Below are 20984 nucleotides of genomic sequence, written 5' to 3' on the forward strand. Positions count from 1 at the left end.
CTTCCTATTACATAAAAAAAAACTACGTGTAATTGGAATGTAATGAAACTTTGCATATACAATGACATGAGGTATATCTAGGTTTGTAATTAGTTTATATATCTCCAGTTTATAAAACAAACAAAATAGAGCAAAAACAAATTTCGTATAAAAAAAAAATTCGCTGTATTTTTTACCTATATTATCTGAAGCTACATAAACTAATTACAGACATAGCTAGCTACATAAACTAATTACAGACCTTATCCTATTGTAAGTACAAAGTTTCAGAGCAAACTAGCTACTCGTTTTAAAATGAGAGCGTAACTACGTTTGTATGGAGAACCGAGCTTGCCGGGGACCCTTAAGTATCTTTCCACTTTCCTTTGCTGCTCTGTAAACATCTCCAAAAGTCGGTGTTTGCTGTGCCCTCGCCTCGTTGGACTCCGATACGGCAAACATCAAAGATGGGCTTGTAAATATTGGAAGGATGCACTATTTGATCGGGGCACCGGCTGAAGGCTACAGTGACAGTGTTCGGAACGCACCCGAAGTGACGTCACGGACGGCCGACTGCGTCCGAAATTCGAACATCGGCAATCGTCGGGGGTCTATATAACGTCCGCCGACAACAGCCAACGGCAATCTTCGAAACTACATTGAGCGATAGTTGTACTGTAATGAGGGCTATCGTTTTTTTGCTCACCAGTTGGCGCCTCTGTTGATGGTGGTCCAAAAGACCAAAGAACAGCTGTCAGTCATTAAAGTGACAAGTGACATCTGACATTTCGAACTATGGAAAAGACCACCATCTACACTAGCGCCCTAGCGGCGAATTCATACGCGTTAGCCCTCATTCAGTCCTAAATGTAAAATAAATCTTTGTAAATTAAATAATTTAAAATAAATAAATAAATGATAAAATAATAGTCATTGAAGTTCACTATGCATCCCTGCAGTATATTTAGAAAGGAGCCTAGGCCTCAACATATGGTCCTTCGAACCGGATATGAACCAGTGGCCTATGGATCTACAGTCCACTTTGCGGTCAGCTATCAATATTGGACCTGCGTAGTCCGTAACCGTTAAAAACGGGTGATCTAATTGAGCACACGTTGCAGGTACATTTCCCATTATAGGTTGAACAGTTTGACCTTTGATCCTGCAACACGTCACACAGGCGACACACTAAACTTGTAACGCAGCGGTAATAATACTGCTATAGTTACTATCCAAATGGAATGTATACTATTTTTAGGGTTCCGTACCTCCGGGGAGCGCCATGGTAGAGTGTACTCGATCCCATGGCGCCCCCACAAACGGCAGAGAGGATACGAAACGCCGGAGTGGGTTTAGTGGGTAGGGCCAGGTTCTCCCTCCCCTCTCGCCAGTTGAGAGGGGACAGGAGCGGCGAGTCCCACACCCCCCCCCCCCCCCATCAATGGCCTTCTCGCGGCCGGGGGGACGGTGCGTAACAGCATTCGCCCACTCCATTAACAAAAAAAAAGGGTTCCGTACCTCGAAAAGAAAACACGGAACCCTATAGGATCACTGTTGTCCGTCCGTCCGTCTGTCTGTCTGTCAAGACCCTTTTTCTCAGGAACGCGTGGAGGTATCAAGCTGGAATTTATATCAAATACTCAGGTCTACTGTTCCTTGGAGCTGTGAAAAAATCAAACTTCTAAGCCAACGCAATCAAAAGATACAACCGTTTATGCCGCAAATTTTCGACACTCGCAAGGTAATTAAAACCTACAAGGTACTTCCCGTGAATCTTGAAATTTGGTACGAAGCAACGTCTTATAGCACAGATAAAGGAAAAATTGCGAAAACCGTAAATTTTTAGTTACATCATATAATAAAAATATTTTTTGTACGGAACCCTCGGTGCGCGAGTCCGACTCGCACTTAGCCGGTCTTTTATTCTACAAAACAATGACATAAAACTATAAAAAATATGATAATACACCTACTTAAGAAATAAATCTATGAAAACGGATTATATCGCGTATATTGAATTTATAATACGTCCCATCGTTTCGAACCCTTTACAGCGTTCGTGGTCAATAACGTAATATAATTTATTTATTTTATTTATTTTATTTATTTTATTTATTTTATTTATTTTATTTATTTTATTTATTTTATTTATTTTATTTATTTTATTTATTTTATTTATTTTATTTATTTTATTTATTTTATTTATTTATTTAGGCAACAAACAGTCATATACAAAAATGATGTAATAATAAGCAATGGTTAATAGACCTTGAGTGCCCTACCTTATTTAAATAATTTCTAATCGAAAGTAGCTAGTGTAGGAGCAGTAAGCGGAAAACAAAGTTATCATTAATTAACAAACTTATCAGTAACCTGAATAATTTACCTATGTAGAGAGATTGTATATATCAAGCGAGTATTTTGATTCGTTATTTCATCATAAAATATCATGTCATCTTAGAATGAGCACCAGATTAAGATGCAATAGAAAACAGGCATGAATCGACCTCATGAATATTATTCCAATACGTTTTACTACATTATAACCAATAGTTATCATATCTTACCTATACTCTTACAATATCATGGTAATATATTACTTTACCCATATATCCCTAGCTAATATTATTGGTGTAATCCTTCGATTTTCCTCATAAAGGAAGGCTGTAGGAATAAATAACATTTATCGGATCGCATAATACCGATAAATCTTTTCAATGCACGCTTTCTATTGGACCTTTTTCAATACACAGTATAAAACAAAGTCGCTTCCTGCTGTCTGTATGTCCCTATGTATGCTTAGATCTTTAAAACTACGCAATGGATTTTGATGCGGTTTTTTCTATAGATCAAGAGGAAAGTTTATATGTATAATACATTAGTATTGCACCCGTGCGAAGCCGCTCAGTGTCAAATTGTACTGGTAAACCTGGAGTTACCATGGTTACCAGTACAATTTGACACTGAGTTAACGGTTTAACCGGCTAACCCCGGGTTAGTAGGATGGTGCAAGGTGCAAGTAGCTATATAACTTTGCACCGACTTTAATAAAACAACGTGGTATATTTATATCATTGTAAACTTCATAATATATTTCCATAGAAATTTGACATTAATGATGATATTGCCCCTCTATGTTATAATTCCATGCAAAAGTTTGCTTGGCTCAACTCTATCATAATCATAATATTGCTATTTTTTAGTTTTTTAGTTCTATTTGTAATCTTTATACTTTGAGACAATCCAACCTGCCAAACCCCAGCCTAAATACTTACGACCCTACCAAAAAGCCGTATGGCTTTTCAGCACCTAGGAAGGAATGGTGCCAATTGAACAGACTTCGCACCGAACATGGACGCTGTGCGGACTACCTGTTTAAGTGTGGTTGGAGAGACTCACCAGCGTGCGACTGCGGGGCCCCGGTACAGACTATACACCACATTATGCATAATTGCCCGATACGAAAATTTATCGGAGAGGCCCTAGATCTTCACTCACCTAATGCACACGCCGTCCAATGGGTTAAGAATTTAGATATCATATTGTAATTAATAATTAGCGACTCTGTAATCTGTATATGCCATACAAATAAATAAAATACTTTGAGAGTTATTTATTGGAAATAAATTAAACTATTTAAATGATTTACCATTTAATAATAAACAAGTATTATTTACTTATTGGTTGTTTTATTTTTATAAAATAATCTCTGCAGCTTTTTTTAACGTAAATTCCAATGAATAATTTAAACATCAAGGTGTGTAATTACTGTAATTAGGTACAACACAAATACCTAATACTTCAATTTAATCTCTATTATGCGTTCAAAAACCACAAATGACGACCAGCAAAATATAGAAAAAAAAAGTGTATGCGTGTAATTTTTACGTAAAACTTCTTTGACGATGACTTTTATCGCTATGTTGGCACTTTGACGTGTGTCCTATTGTGCGTGTCACTACTGAGCGTTACTTCCGTCAGAAAAAAAATCTCCCTCTAGTCCCGCTTAAAGAAGTTTTACTTCAAAAATCTCAGCTCAGGCTTTGAAGAGAGAGGCGGAGAAGTTTTTGAAAAACCCAACGCTACCAGCCGATAAAGAATTCTGCCACCCTCCTCCACAACGTTTGGTTTCTCGAAACTCACCCTGTGCTATAGCGCCAAGCCTAAACAACTTTAACATCTCGGACAGGTGGAAAGATGAATGGTCTACTGCCACAGCTGAAAAAGACGCTCCCTATCTCCCAGACCCAACGAGAAAACCAAAGGGATTCCATCTACCTCGTAAGATCTGGTGTCGTCTGAATAGGTTGAGAACAGGTCATGGCCGCTGTAATTATTCTCAACATAAGTGGGGTTGGAAGGAGTCTCCCCTCTGCGAGTACGGCGAAGAAGACCAAACCACTGAGCACATATTTCGGCGCTGCCCGCTTCACTCCTATCGTGGCCCAGCTGAGGACCTGGATGCCCTGACACCCGACGTGGTTACCTGGCTTAACAACCTCAAAGCTGTACTCTGATTGCCTAAATATGCATGCCATACGATTAAATTAAAATAAACTTCAAAAATGTTAAGTACCCTTTACTGAAGTCACTCAGCAAGAAAGCAGGTGTTTTAGCTTTCACTATTTTCTTTCACAGCGTTCACAGGCAATCGAGCATTCTGTTGAGGCAACAAGCTATAACCTACTATAACCACGTCTCGGCTTCCTACGGTCTGTATGCCACAGACAAGATAGAAAACAGCAAGTTCCCAAACTTGATGGAATTTTCTCTGTATTTTTGACGTTTTCAACTAAAAGGTACCACATTGTCGCTTGTTGATAAGGTTGATTTCAAATTGAAGCTATATGGAAATAGCGCCTTATTGACAACCGACAATAAGTACCCTTTTGGTTGAGAATGGCACATTGTTCTCTACACGTTTAATGTCAAACCTTCTTACAGTTAGTTTTCATTTCTATGACACTTGAAATAGACGCCAATGAGTGACGTTAAATGTTTAATGCATGGAGACTGTATAAAGGAGCCAAATCTCTATGTATGAAAAGTGTCCATCAAAAAACAGTAATTAGGCGGCGCCACCATACACCGAAATACTACCAAAAACAACCTACGTAATTTGGTCGGGTTATTTGTTGCCTTATATGGTTCATGTTATACTCATGTCCCAGAGCCTAACTAGCGCCACCGGAGAGATTAGGAACTATTATTTAAAGCTTAACGCGGTCACTTTTATAACAATTCTGCCATAAGAGATTGCGATCCTTTCTATACCATCCATATTTAATGAAACAGTCGGCAACAGAAGAACATAGTTATCCCTGATCTGAACGGACAAAGTAAAAACTTGCATGAGAATTTTCCAGAGATTTTGGAAATTTTAAGAATGTTCTTCGACTTGCATATTGCTACTCTTACATCTACACGGCAACCGTGCAATTATAAAAGCACTATAGGAATATGTTAATCAATTTTAAAAGTTCGAGGATCTCAAATCATCGGGATTTTCTATATAGAAAATCTTTACTGATCCTTCTTCACATACTTATGTCTGCATCCTTTCGGAAACGCTTGGGAATCAAATTTTAAAGCTCGTTTTATGGAAATTGCCGGAAAAAACTTCGCTGAGGAAGGGAAGTGGGAATTTACTAGGAATTTTTCATTGCAAACCATTGATTAGATTGGGAACTGCCAGCTTGTTGCCTTGCGCCTGTGGCTATAAAAGGGTTTTTGACGCGATTAGAGAAGTTTGCAGTTATTTTTGTGTAGGCGCTCCTAGCCTCGTCTAGTCCCCAGATCGGGGAAGGCCGGTGAAAGCGTATTTTAGATGAGTTAACTACATATATTCAGAAGGTTGGATTCCCGTTTCGGAACAATCTGGAATCAAGTTTGTGATTGAAAGATTGAAACTTAATGAGGCCGAGCTCGAACTTTTAATCCGGACAACTTAAAAATAAAGTCGTTTTGCACACAGTGGATGTGATTACGATTACATATTTACTAAATTTGTCTTCGTAATATTAAAGAGATTGATAAGTAGTAATTGTTAACAAAAAAAAATACAAAAAAATGCGCCTTGACCACCCAGCCTGTGTGACCCTGTGTCAGACATTGAGTTATGACTTCATAATTCATAATTATCTCGATAACTGTTACTCAAATATAAATGTGATAAATAAGTACTGCAGATACTTGGGAAAGAAAAAAATTTGCTTTGCAACTGGATTAGTGTCTATCAAAAATTCACCCGCTGGGTGTTAGGGCACAATTTAATTTTCACCTCAGCAGCTCGAAGAAGCCTACTTTCCTCACTCCAGGGAGTGAAACAATGTAGCTTTTTAATTTAGTGAAGGCCATGAACTTCATACTACGGTACGGTACGGTACGGTACGGTACGGTACGTACGTAGCAAAGTTATTTTACATCTCGTGTTTTTGAGTCCCTCGCTACGCTCAAGATTCTACCTTAGAATAACTCGCTTCGCTCGTGATTCAATTATAGAATCTTTTGCTTTCTCGGGACTCAAAATAAACACTCGCAAGAAAAACCAACTTTCCTCTCTTGTTGCACAATTAACTATTACGTGATTAAGGGTCAGTCCCAAGGGTTTTGAGGTCAGTAAAAAAAACACTTAGCTGATTAATTTACTATTAATACACAATAAAAACAAAAAAGCTGCAATTAAGGCACATTTATCACAATTTTGACTTAAAACTAACACGCTTTTAAATGGGCACGTGTGATTTTATCGGATATTTGAAGCTCTGTGCTAATATGGTAAAAATATTACCAGTGTTAACCTTAAAATTATTTAAAAATATACAAAATTAAGTTAAATACATCATTTGACTCGGTAGTCCTGCAACTGAAATTGTGCCCCTATGTCGTATTGTTACAACTACCTGATTATTGTATTTGTAAGGCAAATAAAAGCTTTATATATAAAATTAATTTTATATGTCAAATACAACCGTTCTGTAATCCGGCGTTCGACTGTGTAAGGGAAAATACGCTAGTCTGAAACCGCTCTAAACTGCGGGAGTATTAAACAGGTCACCTGAGTTACTAAATTGTCGGATTATTGGGCGTGCCGGATTAGCGAGCGCCTACTGTAGGTATACGTTAAAAAATATTGAGATTTCTGATCATTCATTCGAATATAGGCAACAATTTTGCGAATGGACGGATCTTGTTTAAAAAAAATTAAACGCTGCCAATTAGTCGAAAATTAACCATGTAAAGTTCTATAAATATAAAATTAATGTAACATCCGGTCATAACCAAATGCAAAACGTATTATGGCTTTCCTCAATATGATCTGATGAATTTCTCTCCATTAAATTATATTTATCAAGATAGACACCGTACCTACATTAAATTTGTTCGGTAAAGAAAAGTTTATCGAAAAAATTCTGAGTGGATTCTCGAGTCTTAAACAACCAGTCACTTTGCTCATGATAAAAAATTTGAAGAAAAAAATAAAGTGCTATTATTGTGCATTTGGTTGAGTCCACATTGACGACTTGTTGTTGTTGTTATTGTTGACGAATGAGTGCAAGATATGAAATTGTGTTCTAGGAACAGGATTGCATGTCAGGATTTTTGGTCCTTTGCGGATTTTTTAGAAACCTTAATAACCACTAGAAGTTAACCAAAACCTTAGTCGGGTAGAGGAAATTTATGCTTCAGCTAGGTACAGCATGGTGGCGAGTTAAGGGACTAGTGGCCCACGAAAGGTTTTTGAATAAGGGATTTAATGGACCCTTTTATTATTTTTCATGCTAATGGTAAAGTTAAATCGTGTACGAAGTCGGAGTGGGCTATTTTTAAAGGAATTACCATCCAGGCAATGTCTAGATTTTAGGGTAACGTCCGGGTTTTGTCAGGTTATTACATTTTTTGATAGCAATCCTATCTAGGGATAAACATCCGTTTTTCGTAAGTAAACTCTTTAAAATGCAGTATCTGTCAGCAAAGCGTCTTGTTAACTACATTTTAAGATTGCAAAGGCGTCTGTTCTGCCAGCAGCGCCTTCGGCGGGGCGGAGGGGGGAAGCAGCGCAGCGTTGGTCACACCTGGCTTCTCGCGCTTGCGGAGCAGCCCTCGCTTGGCAGCCAGCAGGAGGAGGATGGCCGAGGATATCGAGAAGGATACCACCTGGAATTACAGAAGAAACAGTTTTAGACAACGACAAAGGTTATTCTTCCATTTAAACATGCAATGCGCTTATAATTATTTATTAATGTCATGTCATGAAAATCTTAAAGGACCTTCTTTGAGGTTCTAAACCATCGTAGAAAAATAGAATTGATACATACAATTAGCTGAAAAAAATTGCTAAAAATTGTTCGAAAAAGTATCGCTATCAATCAGATCCATTTCCATCTTCTTTTAGGCCTTAACTAAGTGTCTACATTACATTATACCAAACGCTTATGTAGGATTTTTATAAATTATAGTTTACACCTACCTAATAACAATCCATATCTCTAATATTCTTCTAATTATTACTTACTATCAATCACTAAAATATACAAGAACATTAAGTACATAATACAATCCGCACATGTCTTATCTCTATCGATATTATTCCAGTCAACATTGTAGTTTTTTCTTTATATTTACCTAAAAGAAATTATAATATTTATAATTTATAACAATATACTATCAGTACCAACGTTTGCCTACCGGTACTAACAGTTAATAATGTATGTCAGCGATAAAAAGCCCACGGCTTTGTACACAAAAGCAAAGGTCGAGATATCGATAAAAAATTATTTGAACGCTCGAAATTCCAATGATATCATCATATTCAGTCTTACATTATAAATAAACCATTCCAGAGTTAACCAATACCTAACCAAGTGTATCTTTCTGCAAATAACCAGGATATAATGGATACTAAGCCTGGTCTGAGTCACAGATATGCAGCAGATAGATACTAATTTGTAATATCTGGGTTAAATATAGACTGGTAATTTACTCTTGTTTCTTATTTCAGTTGGTTGAGGCTGTATATCACTATCTTATTGCTTCACAAACTACGTTTTAGTTCAAAGAAATACCATTATGCATTATTGTTGAGGTACTTACAGAACCGGTGATACAAAATAGAAAAACTATAAGTACTCACAGCTGATACTCCGAATGTGGCAATCACTTCAAACGTCAGGAACATGTTCACAAAAAAATAAATAGATCAAGCCCAAAAAAACGTAAACACACAGAGACGCGTGCGCAGCGCAACTGACTGCGAAATGATCATAATCCCGTTTTCCAGCTTTTAAAAACACACGTGGTTTTTCAAGCGAAAAACAACACTGTGTGACACTGTGTTCAAGTTGACTCATCGCAAAAACGTCTATACTGGACAAACTTACATTTGCAGTTGAAATGAGCGCTGCTATCGCAAATTACAGCGAATTGATTAGTTATGAATTTGACCACCCGCATTTATAAGTTGGCTGCTTTGACGTTTCGCTCGGAACGGCAACGTTGTCAGAATGGCAATGACGATAACAGGTTATGTCGTCACATTTTGTTTGCTATGCTGGAATGAACCTTATTTAAAATGGATTAGAGGTTATTTTTAGGAGAATATCGTCATTTATATGAGGCAAGAATGAATAACGAGTAACGGCGTGTAATAATTTATGTCAAATGAATTAGTAGTTAATCACTCATCTAGGGCGACTTTTAAGCTTCTAAGCGAGCAGATGGTGTGCATTTCTCAAAAATAAGTTTGCACCTGTCTCTACTGTTTCTACTGAAATTAAATAAATAAGAAAAGATTCCGACGAATGAGGGCTAACGCGTATGAATTCGCCGCTAGGGGCGCTAGTGTAGATGGTGGTCTTTTCCATAGTTCGAAATGTCAAATGTCACTTGTCACTTCAATGACTGACAGCTTTTCTATAGTCTTTTGGACCACCATCAACAGAGGCGCCAACTGGTGAGCAAAAAAACGATAGCCCTCATTGAGAACCTCCTCCTTTTTTTTAAGTCGGTTAAAAAGTCAAAATGTCTGCTATACACTTCAATTTACTGACAACATACATAATGGTATTCATTATCGAGACAATTCTAAGTTGGAATTTTAAGTAAGAATTTCTGACAAACCCAAACACTAGGAGGTTACGTTTGTCCTAAGGCCACCTCCGTCAGATCAGCTCGATGGTGCCATAATATTGCATTGTCACCCAACTTATACCAATATGAAGTGAGACTAATTCAGCCATTGAGGTATTAAGTAGTACATATATGTACATGTATGTATAAGTTGGGTGATAAGTCAGTGAATTCAGCTTGTAAGATTTGATTACCTTATTGCCTCAAATTTTTTGGATATTAATGAAATCAATAGGGAGTATTACTGCAATGTTCTGCCGCCAGAGTGCAGCACTAGTGCACATACTAAACCATAGAGTAACTTATACATACTAGGCCTTAAACAGTTTTTTGACAAGTTAACACAATGACATTGATGCATCAAGGCGGTATGGATGGTATAGAAAGAATGCCAATCTCTTATGGCAGAATTGTTGCAAAAGTGACCGCTTTCAGCTTTAAATAATAGTTCCTAACCTCTGGTGGCGCTAGTTTGGCTCTGGGACATGAGTATAACATGAACCATATAAGGCAATAAATAACCCGACCAAATTACGTAGGTTGTTTTTGGTAGTATTTCGGTGTATGGTGGCGCCGCCTAATTACTGTTTTTTGATGGACACTTTTCATAAATAGAGATTTGGCTCCTTTATACAGTCTCCATGCAAGGCGGTTTGCTGTGGCCTACCGCGAAACGCGAAAATCGAAATTTCGTTATCTGCCTCTCTATCGATCGAATAGGCAAGTGATAGAGAGGCAGATACCGAACTTTCGATAGGCCCCCCTGTGATGTGCTAGTGACGCCGTCAACGCAGAGTTGCGTAATATTCCCTATTATAGCGAAAGTATGTCATGTCAAGATTCATCATCATCATCTCAGCCGAAAGTCGTCCACTGCTGGACAAAGGTCTCCCTTAAGGATCTCCACAACAAACGGTCATTCGCTGCCCTCAACCAACGGTTTCCCGCGACACTAACAACATCGTCTGCCCATCTAGTCTAGGGCCTTTCCACGCTGCGTCTTCCGGTACGTGGTCGCAGATAAACCAAAATCATTTTACATTTAGGCAATTTTATTATAGAAAGAAAGAAAGAAATAAATAAATAAATAAATAAAGAAAGAAAGAAAGAAAGAAAGAAAGAAAGAAAGAAAAAGCATTTATTAGCACAACATAACATAAGACTAAAACTAGAAATAATTACACAGAATGAGGTTGCGCTAAATGGTCCTTACTCAGCTTGGTGTCACGGTGTGAGCCAACATGGCACACTCCGCAACGCTGATTTTCAGTAAGTCAGTAAGGCTTGTTGAACTAGTGAACACAATGTAAAAAATCAATAAGGGAAAGCTTAAATACAAATAACAATCACATTAATTAATTAAAATTAGCCTATAGGATGAATGTTCGTGTGTATGTATGTATGTAAGTGTAAGTATGTAAGTGCATATATTAGTTGGCGTTGCGAGCAAGGTAATAAGACCTCGCAAGGCGAGCAGTGGTCGCTATGCCCCTCCAGGTTTCGGCGTTGATATGGTCGATGTACTGCGGCGGCACGCGGAAGTCCTGCCCGTACCCAGGGAGCTCCAGAGTGTAGGAGAACGGGATGCCAATATACTGCAAAACATGGGATAGGTAATGTAAAGTTCAGGACCTAGAACTGAACCTTGCGGTACACCTATTGTGAAATGAAAGCCTAATTATACTACATTAGAAATAATTGCTATTAAGTTCAGTACCAAGAATACCTTAAAGTAGACCAAGACTGAAATTAAAGCCTAAGTGGCTGTCGGTATTGAAATGCCTACATAATTTAGGACCCTTGATGTGGGTAGGTATACTATGCAACGAATGTAGTACACTGACATCAGAATGATATTTGAATCGTAGTCATCGTGTGTCTAGCCCGCGCCAATACATGTACGGACAAGTACGAGCGAAATGCACAATAACTGAATGACATCGTCAGATGTCATTGTGATATCAGTGTACATTCGAATTGGCCTGTAACACTTAGCGCCACTTTCACCAATCCTACTAACCCGGGGTTAACCGGTTAAACCGTTAACCCAGTGTCAAATTGTACTGGTAACCATGGTAACTCCAGGTTTAACGTTTAACCTCGGGTTCGTGGAATGGTGCACGTATAGCTTAGAATTAAAGAAGTTTATTAATAACTAAGTCTAATTGTAGGCATTATTTTATAAATCATTAAAAATATGTTTATAGACCAACCTGTCCATAATCCTGAGCACTTCCAGACGTAGAGTAAAGAATTAAGGCACTATTTCCAACCAAATAAAACGTAGCTTCCGGCAGTTTAACAGCATCCATCACAGCTCCCATAGTCGCCCCAACATGGTGAACATGCGCCACGTTTGAGGGTAAATCTCCTGATCCAAATCCATACAGCACCCAGTTCCCATGGCTATGAATGTTCATGTACAGTTGGATTCTGTCTACATATTCTTCAAGGATATCTCTAACGATTTGGGTTTCTGGTTCGGAAAAGGCTAAGTGGCCAGGGTAGACATCGGAACAGGGGTCGGAGGAAACGCCGACGGTGTTGAAGGACACGTTGAAATTGCGGTTGGCGTCAACACCGTAGCAAGTTTCGCTGACTTCGGGATAGAAGGAGCGAGTGCGGCGCCAGAGGCGAACCTGAGGGACAACAAAAAAGCGTATATAACTATGTTTACAGTTTGTAACAGTACTTAAACACACATTTATTCCGTATTAAAGTAGTAGTAGTCGTAGTAGTAGTAGTAGTAGTAGTAGTAGTAGTGGTAGTAGTGGTAGTCGTGGTAGTAGTAGTAGTAGTAGTAGTAGTAGTAGTAGTCGTAGTAGTAGTAGTAGTAGTAGTAGTAGTAGTAGTAGTAGTGGTAGTAGTAGTAGTCGTGGTAGTAGTAGTAGTAGTAGTAGTAGTAGTAGTCGTAGTAGTAGTAGTAGTAGTAGTAGTAGTAGTAGTGGTAGTAGTAGTAGTCGTGGTAGTAGTAGTAGTAGTAGTAGTAGTAGTAGTAGTAGTAGTAGTAGTAGTAGTAGTAGTAGTAGTAGTAGTAGTAGTATTAGTAGTAGTAGTAGTAGTAGTAGTAGTAGTAGTAGTAGTAGTAGTAGTAGTAGTATTAGTAGTAGTAGTAGTAGTAGTAGTAGTAGTAGTAGCAGTAGTAGTAGTAGTAGTAGTAGTAGTTTGAGCAGCAGCAGCAGCAGCAGTAGTAGTAGTAGTAGTAGTAGTAGTAAAACTCTTTATTGTACAAAAAGAAACATAAAACAAGAAAAAACACATCATTTGTGCAAATTCTTATCCCTTTCAGGGATTTCTTCCAGTTAACCTTTGAGCAATTGGGGCAAAGTTAACTTGACCTTTACTTATTTTATTAACCGACTTCAATTTCATAGAAGGAGGAGGTTCTGTATTCGGTTGTGGCTATGTTTTTTTTTTTTTTTTTATGTATGTTCACCGATTATTCCGAGACCCGTGGTCCGATTTGAGTAATTCTTTTTTTGTTCGAAAGGAGCTACTTCCAAGTTGGTCCCATATTAATCTGGTTCTGATCTGATGATGGGATCCCTGAGGAATTGAGGGAACTCCTCAATTTTTAAAGGCACATGTATGGTGATTTGGGTGTTTTCATAAGCAACTTTAGCATTTTCTCTCGAAAACGACCAATTTGATGAATTGCACCTGATGATGATGATTGTTTTGAAGATAGTGATGATGATTTTTTTATTGTAGGATGTTCAGCGAATACTCCGAGACCCGTGGTCCGACTTGAACAATTCTTTTTTTGTTTGAAAGGAACTACCTCCAAGGTTGTCCCACATTAATCTGGTGCTGTTCTGATGATGAGATCCATGAGGAATTGAGGGAACTCCTCAATTTTTAAAGGCACATGTATGGTGATTTGGTCGTTTTCTTAAGCAAATTGAGCATTTTTTCTCGAAAACCACCAATTTGATGAAGTGGAGCTGATGATGATGATTGTTTTGATGATAATGATTTCAGCGATTACTCCGGCACCCATGATCCGATTTGAGTTATTCTTTTTCTGTTTGAAAGAAGTTACCTCTCCAAGGTGTTTTCGTAATATTTTTGGTTTTGATCTGATGATGGAATCCGTGAGGAATTGAGGGAACTCCTCAATTTTTAAAGGCACGTGTGTGGTAATTTCGGTGTTTTCTAAAGTAACACAAGCATTTCCTCCCCAAAACCACCAATTTGATGTAGTGCAACTGTAGCCTAACCACGAGTTTGACACTAAATATTCTTCGTAACTTACTTCGTACACTAATATGCTAGTACGAGCGAGATGCATAAACAGTAAGTTACGCACACGATAGCGAATATATCAATGTCAAACTCGTGGTAAGGCTACTGATAACTTCCCTCGTATGTGTATTATGATTTTTGATGTAGGTAGTGTTGGAAACAACCAAAGAAACTGAGAGGTGAAGGTAGAGGGTATTAGTGTTTGGGGGGTTTGAGGTTGGGGGTTGAGGGGAGGTGAGTTGATGGGTCGGGGACTGTGGGGTTGGGAGTTAAGGGATCGGGGGTTAGGGTTAGAAGTTAAGGGGTCTGGGGTTAGGGGTCGGGGAATGGCGGTTGAAGGGTTGGTGGTTTAGGGTCGAGGGGTTCAGTGATCAGGGGTTGATGTGCTGTGAGGTTGAGTGATCACCGGGTTTGAGGGATTGGGTCAGTGGCGGGGCGGAGAATGGATTTAGTGACAGGAATGATTTCCCAGACGGACTCGAGGAAAATTCTGATTATTTAATAAAGTTTACGAATTTACAGTTAAACATCATTATGTTTTTCATTCATGCGTCACGCTCTTAACAATGTTTTAAAACTAAAAATGGAAAAATAAAAACTTTTATAAAAAAAAAGATAAACCGACTTCAAAAAGGATGAAATAAAATATTATCCTTTTTAGGGTTCCGTGTTTAAGTATATGCGTTACCAACTGATATTTTTGAAGTCGGTGCCAAGCCAAGTACTCCAAGTAGTAACAATACCAGTCAAAAATAATCAGCTTTATGTCTATAAATCCCATTACAACTGTACAAATATTATAAACGTGAAAGCAATTATGTCTGCCTCTTTGTTACCTTTTCATGGCTAAACAACTGAACCGCTTTAGCTGAAATTTTGCATGAAGGTTCCTTGAATTGTTTTATATTTTGAAATGTAGTCCTCTGGATAAGCGACAGTCCCAATCCCACACTTGCGTGCTATGACTGTTCAAGAATTAGTAAGAAATGCTCTTTAAAAAAATACGACGACAAAACGTATTAGATTTACACTAACGTGCCGACAAGCATGGTACGAACTGCGCCAAGAAGATTCAACCGTGTGTTCTGTTCTGAGGTGTACAGAAAGTTCGTTTATTGTCGTCGTGTACGCTGCGTCTTACATAGGCGAACACTCGCGAACGCGAAGCGAAGCGACGCGGCACGGCGCGGCCGGCCCAAGGCGTTCGGGTTCGCAACGAGATCGCCCACGTAGGACACTTCTATAATATATGGTTTAAAATTTGGCTTGGCACCGACTTCAAAAATATCAGTTGGTAACGCATATACTTAAACACGGAGCCCTAAAAAGGATAATATTTTATTTCATCCTTTTTGAAGTCGGTTTATCTTTTTTTTTATAAAAGTTTTTATGTTGAATCTATAAATGGTCTAGTATTTAAGTATAAATTGTATAATTATCATTGTATCAATCAAATTAGCATAAGTTTGAAATGAAGAATTGTATAATTATCTTATCTCTTAAATCAACATGGTAGAAATATGGTCTGTGTACTTTAAATTGGCATAATAAATATCAACATACCACAATACGTACATATACAATAATAAACTAAAATTTCGAAATTTTAAATAAAATTATAATTTTCGAAAATAAAATTATTGACACAGAGCAAATAAATTAGAAGACTTACATCAGTATGCGTGTATTCATAGCCATCAGGATTAACGAGCGGATGAATGATCCAGTCAACGTTCTCCAGCAGATCTCTGTCCTGTTCTTGAAGATCCTCGACCAGGCGGTGGATGCTGTACAGCGCCACTGGGGTGGTCACCCATTCGCGGGCGTGGATCATGGCGTCCATGTAGTAGATGGGCTTGGAGGTGTCCGTGAAGTTGGTGGTTGAGATCTAGTCAAAATAATAATAGCAGAAATGGAACAAACAATCGATTAATATTTGTGTCAGACCTTTAAGGACAAAGGTCTAGATTTCTTACGTCATACAAAACAGCCAAAATATTAACTATTCAGCAAACTTTGGGTTCCGACGCAGGAACCAAGATGAGAAAGAAAAAATATCTAAGCAGCAGATTAACATATCAGTCAGCTTTTTTAGTTTACTTAAAATTTGAGGGTTTAATAAATGTGAAATTAGCGTGGAAATTCTACAACGTTGCAATACCTCTTCTACTAATATCTCCTTTATATGTAATAACATATATTCTTCTTTTTTATATGTAATAACATATAAAAAATTGTCGACAAATGATTAGAAGAGGTACCTTAAGATATTTGATAGCACGGCCTTCCCAGCTGGTCCCGGCGTTGACTAGAGTCACAATATCAGGGTACGCCGCCGCGATTCTTTCCAAATACGCATCTATCTGTAAATAATCGAAAATAATTTCAAAATTCATGGTCATTTGTCCCATGCCCCAAATAGTTAAAAAAGAGCATGCTTTCAGATTCTTCAAGATGATTTACTAACACCACACACTTACATTTTTTTTGATGATTTTTAACTAAGAATAGCTGTAAAAAGTAATGAAATAAATTAATTTGTATTTGTATTTTGTAATTGTATTTACTCATCATCATCATCATCATTCATCATTTTAATATAGGATCTTTTCAAATCACGAGTGAATGAGTAGTCATCATTTAGGTAAGCATGTTCCATCCAAGACCGCATCGGCACTTACTATCGTACTAAAACTTTCATGTGTTTTTAAATAAAATTGCATTGCTGTGCAGTATATTTTACAAACCTCAGCATACCGAGGGTATGACTCGAAAACCATTCTATTGGTCCTGGTCCTTTGATAACGCGATATCTCGGCGTCGTGCTCTTCGAAAGCGCTGTAATAAATAATGTTGACATGCATATTGCAGTATAAATTTGAAAGCGATCTTATAATATTCCTTGAGGTTAAGACGACCTTATATTCTCAGAAATTAAGGATTTATTTATTGTAGCGCGGAGAATGTCTGATCAAGCAGCAATGATAAAAATGGAAAATCTAAATTCGTTATCTGCCTCTGTATCGCTCTTGCATATTAAAGCGACAGAGTAGCTAACATTTTTAGATTTCTATTCGATTCGCGGTCGGACCCCTGAGTAGGTAGGGTCAGGTGGAGTATATATAAGACACGGGTAAAAATAAGACTAAATTTTAACCAATAAAAACTTATTTTACTTCATTCCTATTCCATTTAAAAATAAATCTTTTGTGTAGACTACTTTTTAAATGAAATGAAATATAATAAGTTTCTGAGTGTTATAAACTTAGTCTTATTTTTACCCGCGTCTTATTAACCCCACCTGACCTACTCCACTTACTTAGCAACATCTTCTAAGTGCAAATAATGTTCTACGCCATTCTTCTCCAATTCTTCAAGGAACTGTTGCTTGTTCTCAGGAGACACCATCACCAGAGCGTCACTCAGGGCTACGGCACCATGCTGCCAGACATCCACGTCCAGGGAAACCTCCAGGTCGTGGAGGAGCTGGCCATGGGACGGGTTGGTGAGCTTGACTCCGTGGACTGTGAAGCTGTTACAGATTTAGTTAAATTAATTATCACTTTATTTTATTATACCTAATTGAAGAAATATGTTTGTACCGTATACCTACAAACATTTTAAGTCTTAGGTAAGTTTAACTCCATATAAAAATGTACCAGGTACATCATTACACGCGAGAGGTATATATGGTATGCCAAATGATTATATTTCGATCAAGGAACATTGATTGAGCCCTTTAGAGGTGTAGCGTAGATATGAAAACACTAACCTAATCTAGATATAAAATATAGAAGCAAAAAAAAGTAATATAACCATTACGTACCCAGAGTAGATGTCATGTTTCCCAGCATTAGCAAAGGAAACAATAATAGCACTCAAAATGAAAAATTCACGAAAGACCGCCATTTTCATGGCAAGCCACATAAGAATGTGCCATACATTCAGACTTAGTTTTAGAATTAGTTTAATCTTAAACTTGCTTTGATAATAAATTACATATCTGATAATATCATTATTATCAGATAATTATATTTATGACACTGCATATTTGGATCAAAAGATCGACGTAAACTCAATAACATAGTGATAAAATTTACAAACAGTAGTATGTCTTTAAGTCCGCCATTAGCGTGGTATTTTGCAATAAAGATTAAATAAATAAGTAACTTGTAAAAGATAGGTTATTTACATCCCTTGAAAAAGACTGAAAAAGATACAAAGTACAAATAGACCCGTATCAATGAACTACCGGCAACTACAAGACATCTAAAATGGGTTTTACACCTACAATGGGTTTTGTAGGAATTACAGAATTAGGAGATATTGTTTTTATCGTTTAAATATTTAGGCAGCATAATTACTAGTGATTCCAGATGTACACAAGATATTACTACTAGAATAGCGATGGCTAAAAAAGCTTTTAACGCAAAGAAGTGCCTATTTAAAGCCCGGATATCAGACAATATACGCAAAAGGCTCATAAAAGTGTACATCTGGAGCATTGCACTGTACGGAAGCGAAACGTGGACAATGAGGCAACGTGATAGGAAGAGGCTGGAGGCTTTTGAGAGGTGGTGCTGGCGTCGAATGGCTAAGATCAGTTGGACTGAAAAAAAAAACAACGAAGAGGTTTTACGTATAGTAGGAGAAAAGAGGACTTTGTTAAGAACTATAGATAATAGAAGAGGAAAGATGCTTGGGCACCTGATACGACACGACGAATTTATCAAAAACATCATAGAAGGGAAAGTTGAAGCAAAGAGGAAGGAGGGAAGACCAAGGAGACCGTACATGCATCAAATAAAGGAAAAACTCAACGTCGTGTCGTATCAGGCTGTCAAAGAGAAGGCAGAGGACCGCGAAACATGGAAATTGCTCCACCGACAAGAGACTTACTCTTAAGTATATGATGATGATGTTTTTATCTATAAGTACCTACCTATTAGTATGTACTACCTAACCTTATTAAATAAGATAGGTATATGTTAATAAATGAACACAATCTATGTTTCAACTCAAATGTTAATATATTTTTCCTTTTATATTGTGGGACGTACACAATTGCACAATTGGGCGCAATTGGTAACGCATTGGACCGGCAACCCAAGGATGTGGGTTCGAGTCCCACGTTGACCAGAGTTGATCATCGTTGATTTTTTCATTGTGATTGACATCTGTATATACAATTTATATAGACAATCTATGTTTCGATTAGTTTAGTGGATACTCGTTTCGTTTAGCGCTTTTTAAGTCATTCTCTGTAGTTTAGATACATTAGATACATTCTGCATTAGCTATTATGTCTTGGAGACTATAGTAGATAGATAGTACTATAGTAATATTAATAATTATACTGTAATAATTATAATTACGTATTATAAGATATAATGATTTGAAAAGATGTGTGCCCACGGCCACCGAGTTTGTTGTCGGTCGCTCTCCAATATAGGGATTTAAATTTCGGGCAGAGATGTAGGTGCGGTCCGTGCCGGTGTAGCTTTATTTGACGTTCATAAGCGCATTGTATAATGCATACTTGAAAAATAAACTATCTTTATCTTACCTTTATCTTAGTTGTTACGTAATGAACGGGACTATAAACACGTTGAAATGGACGCCCCTTAAAACCCATGAATTATAAAATTCCATAGAACCATGCATAGTACCTAAGTTCAGTTTGCTTTGTTTCCAGAATTTCCTGTTATAATTATACTTGAGACGAGAGTCCACTTAAACAGTCACAATGTTCTCTAATGCTTTGGGACAAGAATCAATATCCATTGAAGTTTACCTGGAGATATCACCTTACAGTTTCGTGTAGCTATAAATGTGTACACGCAAGTCGATCCAATGTTATGACTTATGACACATCAATGAACGGACCAAGCGAATCGAATTGCTCCTTTTAGAATTCGCTTTTCGTGGCTAACCAAACCAATTTAAAGTGAAATCTCATTGCTCGTTGTTTAAGTGTGTTCTAGTCATACTTAAACTAGTTCAGAAGAGGCATAAGCTAGCTAAATGGTTAGGAAAGAATAGCAAGAAACCGTTTATGGTTTTAAGTCAATGCTCACAGGCATCACAGACTACAGTTGGAAAGCAAGTTCTTGCCAATTCGTCCCAGTTCGTTTGAGTAGAGCGAATACGATCGTCTTTTATTAAATTTCATTGTGTTTATCAAACTGAAACGAACTTTACTGCTTTAGTGGTAAAATATATATTTGATTGATGACTGATCATATTGAAAATATTCAAGTTTGAGTACTTTTAGTTGTTGGTGAAGAAAGTATAACCTGTAAAGTTGTTTGATTAGTTTGTGATTGTGAAAACATAGGTATTATAAATTGCAGATATACAGTGTTAAAGAAGATCGAGGCGAAATGCAAGTTGTAGGGATAATATTTTTCGCATGTTTGACTTTCGTAAGTATGTTCTCTTTGCTTGTGAATAACCGGTTATACAGTGAAAGACTTGATTGTTATGTTATATCGAGTAATATAAGCATTTCTTGATGTAAAATAAAAATAAATATGTACTTATAGGTAGGTACGTGCATAAAGATACCAACTTAAAAATTCACTAAACCTATTCTTATGTTATGCAGAGAGTATAAGTAAGTAAAAATCCAA

At 37.4% G+C, this 20984-nt stretch overlaps 1 protein-coding gene and 1 long non-coding RNA gene across 3 annotated transcripts; both read right to left on the reverse strand.

Moving 5' to 3' along the window:
- Positions 1-6615: 6615 nt before the first annotated feature.
- LOC134749861 (uncharacterized) lies at positions 6616-9576 on the reverse strand. Its single transcript, XR_010128526.1, has 2 exons — positions 9113-9576; positions 6616-8136 (listed from the first exon to the last, which is right to left on the reverse strand). It is a non-coding gene; the product is annotated as an uncharacterized LOC134749861 (long non-coding RNA).
- Positions 9577-11456: 1880 nt separating this feature from the next.
- LOC134750404 (carboxypeptidase B-like) lies at positions 11457-20263 on the reverse strand. 2 transcript variants are annotated; one of them, XM_063685575.1, is made up of 7 exons: positions 18179-18320; positions 17672-17884; positions 17100-17190; positions 16614-16715; positions 16025-16240; positions 12321-12746; positions 11457-11702 (listed from the first exon to the last, which is right to left on the reverse strand). In XM_063685575.1, the coding sequence occupies exons 1-7, from the start codon at positions 18277-18279 to the stop codon at positions 11538-11540; spliced, it is 1314 nt and encodes a 437-aa protein (XP_063541645.1). In that variant the 5' UTR covers positions 18280-18320; the 3' UTR covers positions 11457-11537. The 2 variants fall into 2 exon arrangements, with proteins under 2 accessions (XP_063541645.1, XP_063541644.1); XM_063685574.1 differs by lacking the exon at positions 18179-18320 and adding an exon at positions 20147-20263 and having other exon boundaries at positions 11479-11702.
- Between the last annotated feature and the right edge of the window lie 721 nt (positions 20264-20984).

This window comes from Cydia strobilella, chromosome 19 (assembly GCF_947568885.1).
Source record: "Cydia strobilella chromosome 19, ilCydStro3.1, whole genome shotgun sequence".
In the NCBI taxonomy this organism is placed as follows: Eukaryota; Metazoa; Arthropoda; class Insecta; order Lepidoptera; family Tortricidae; genus Cydia; species Cydia strobilella.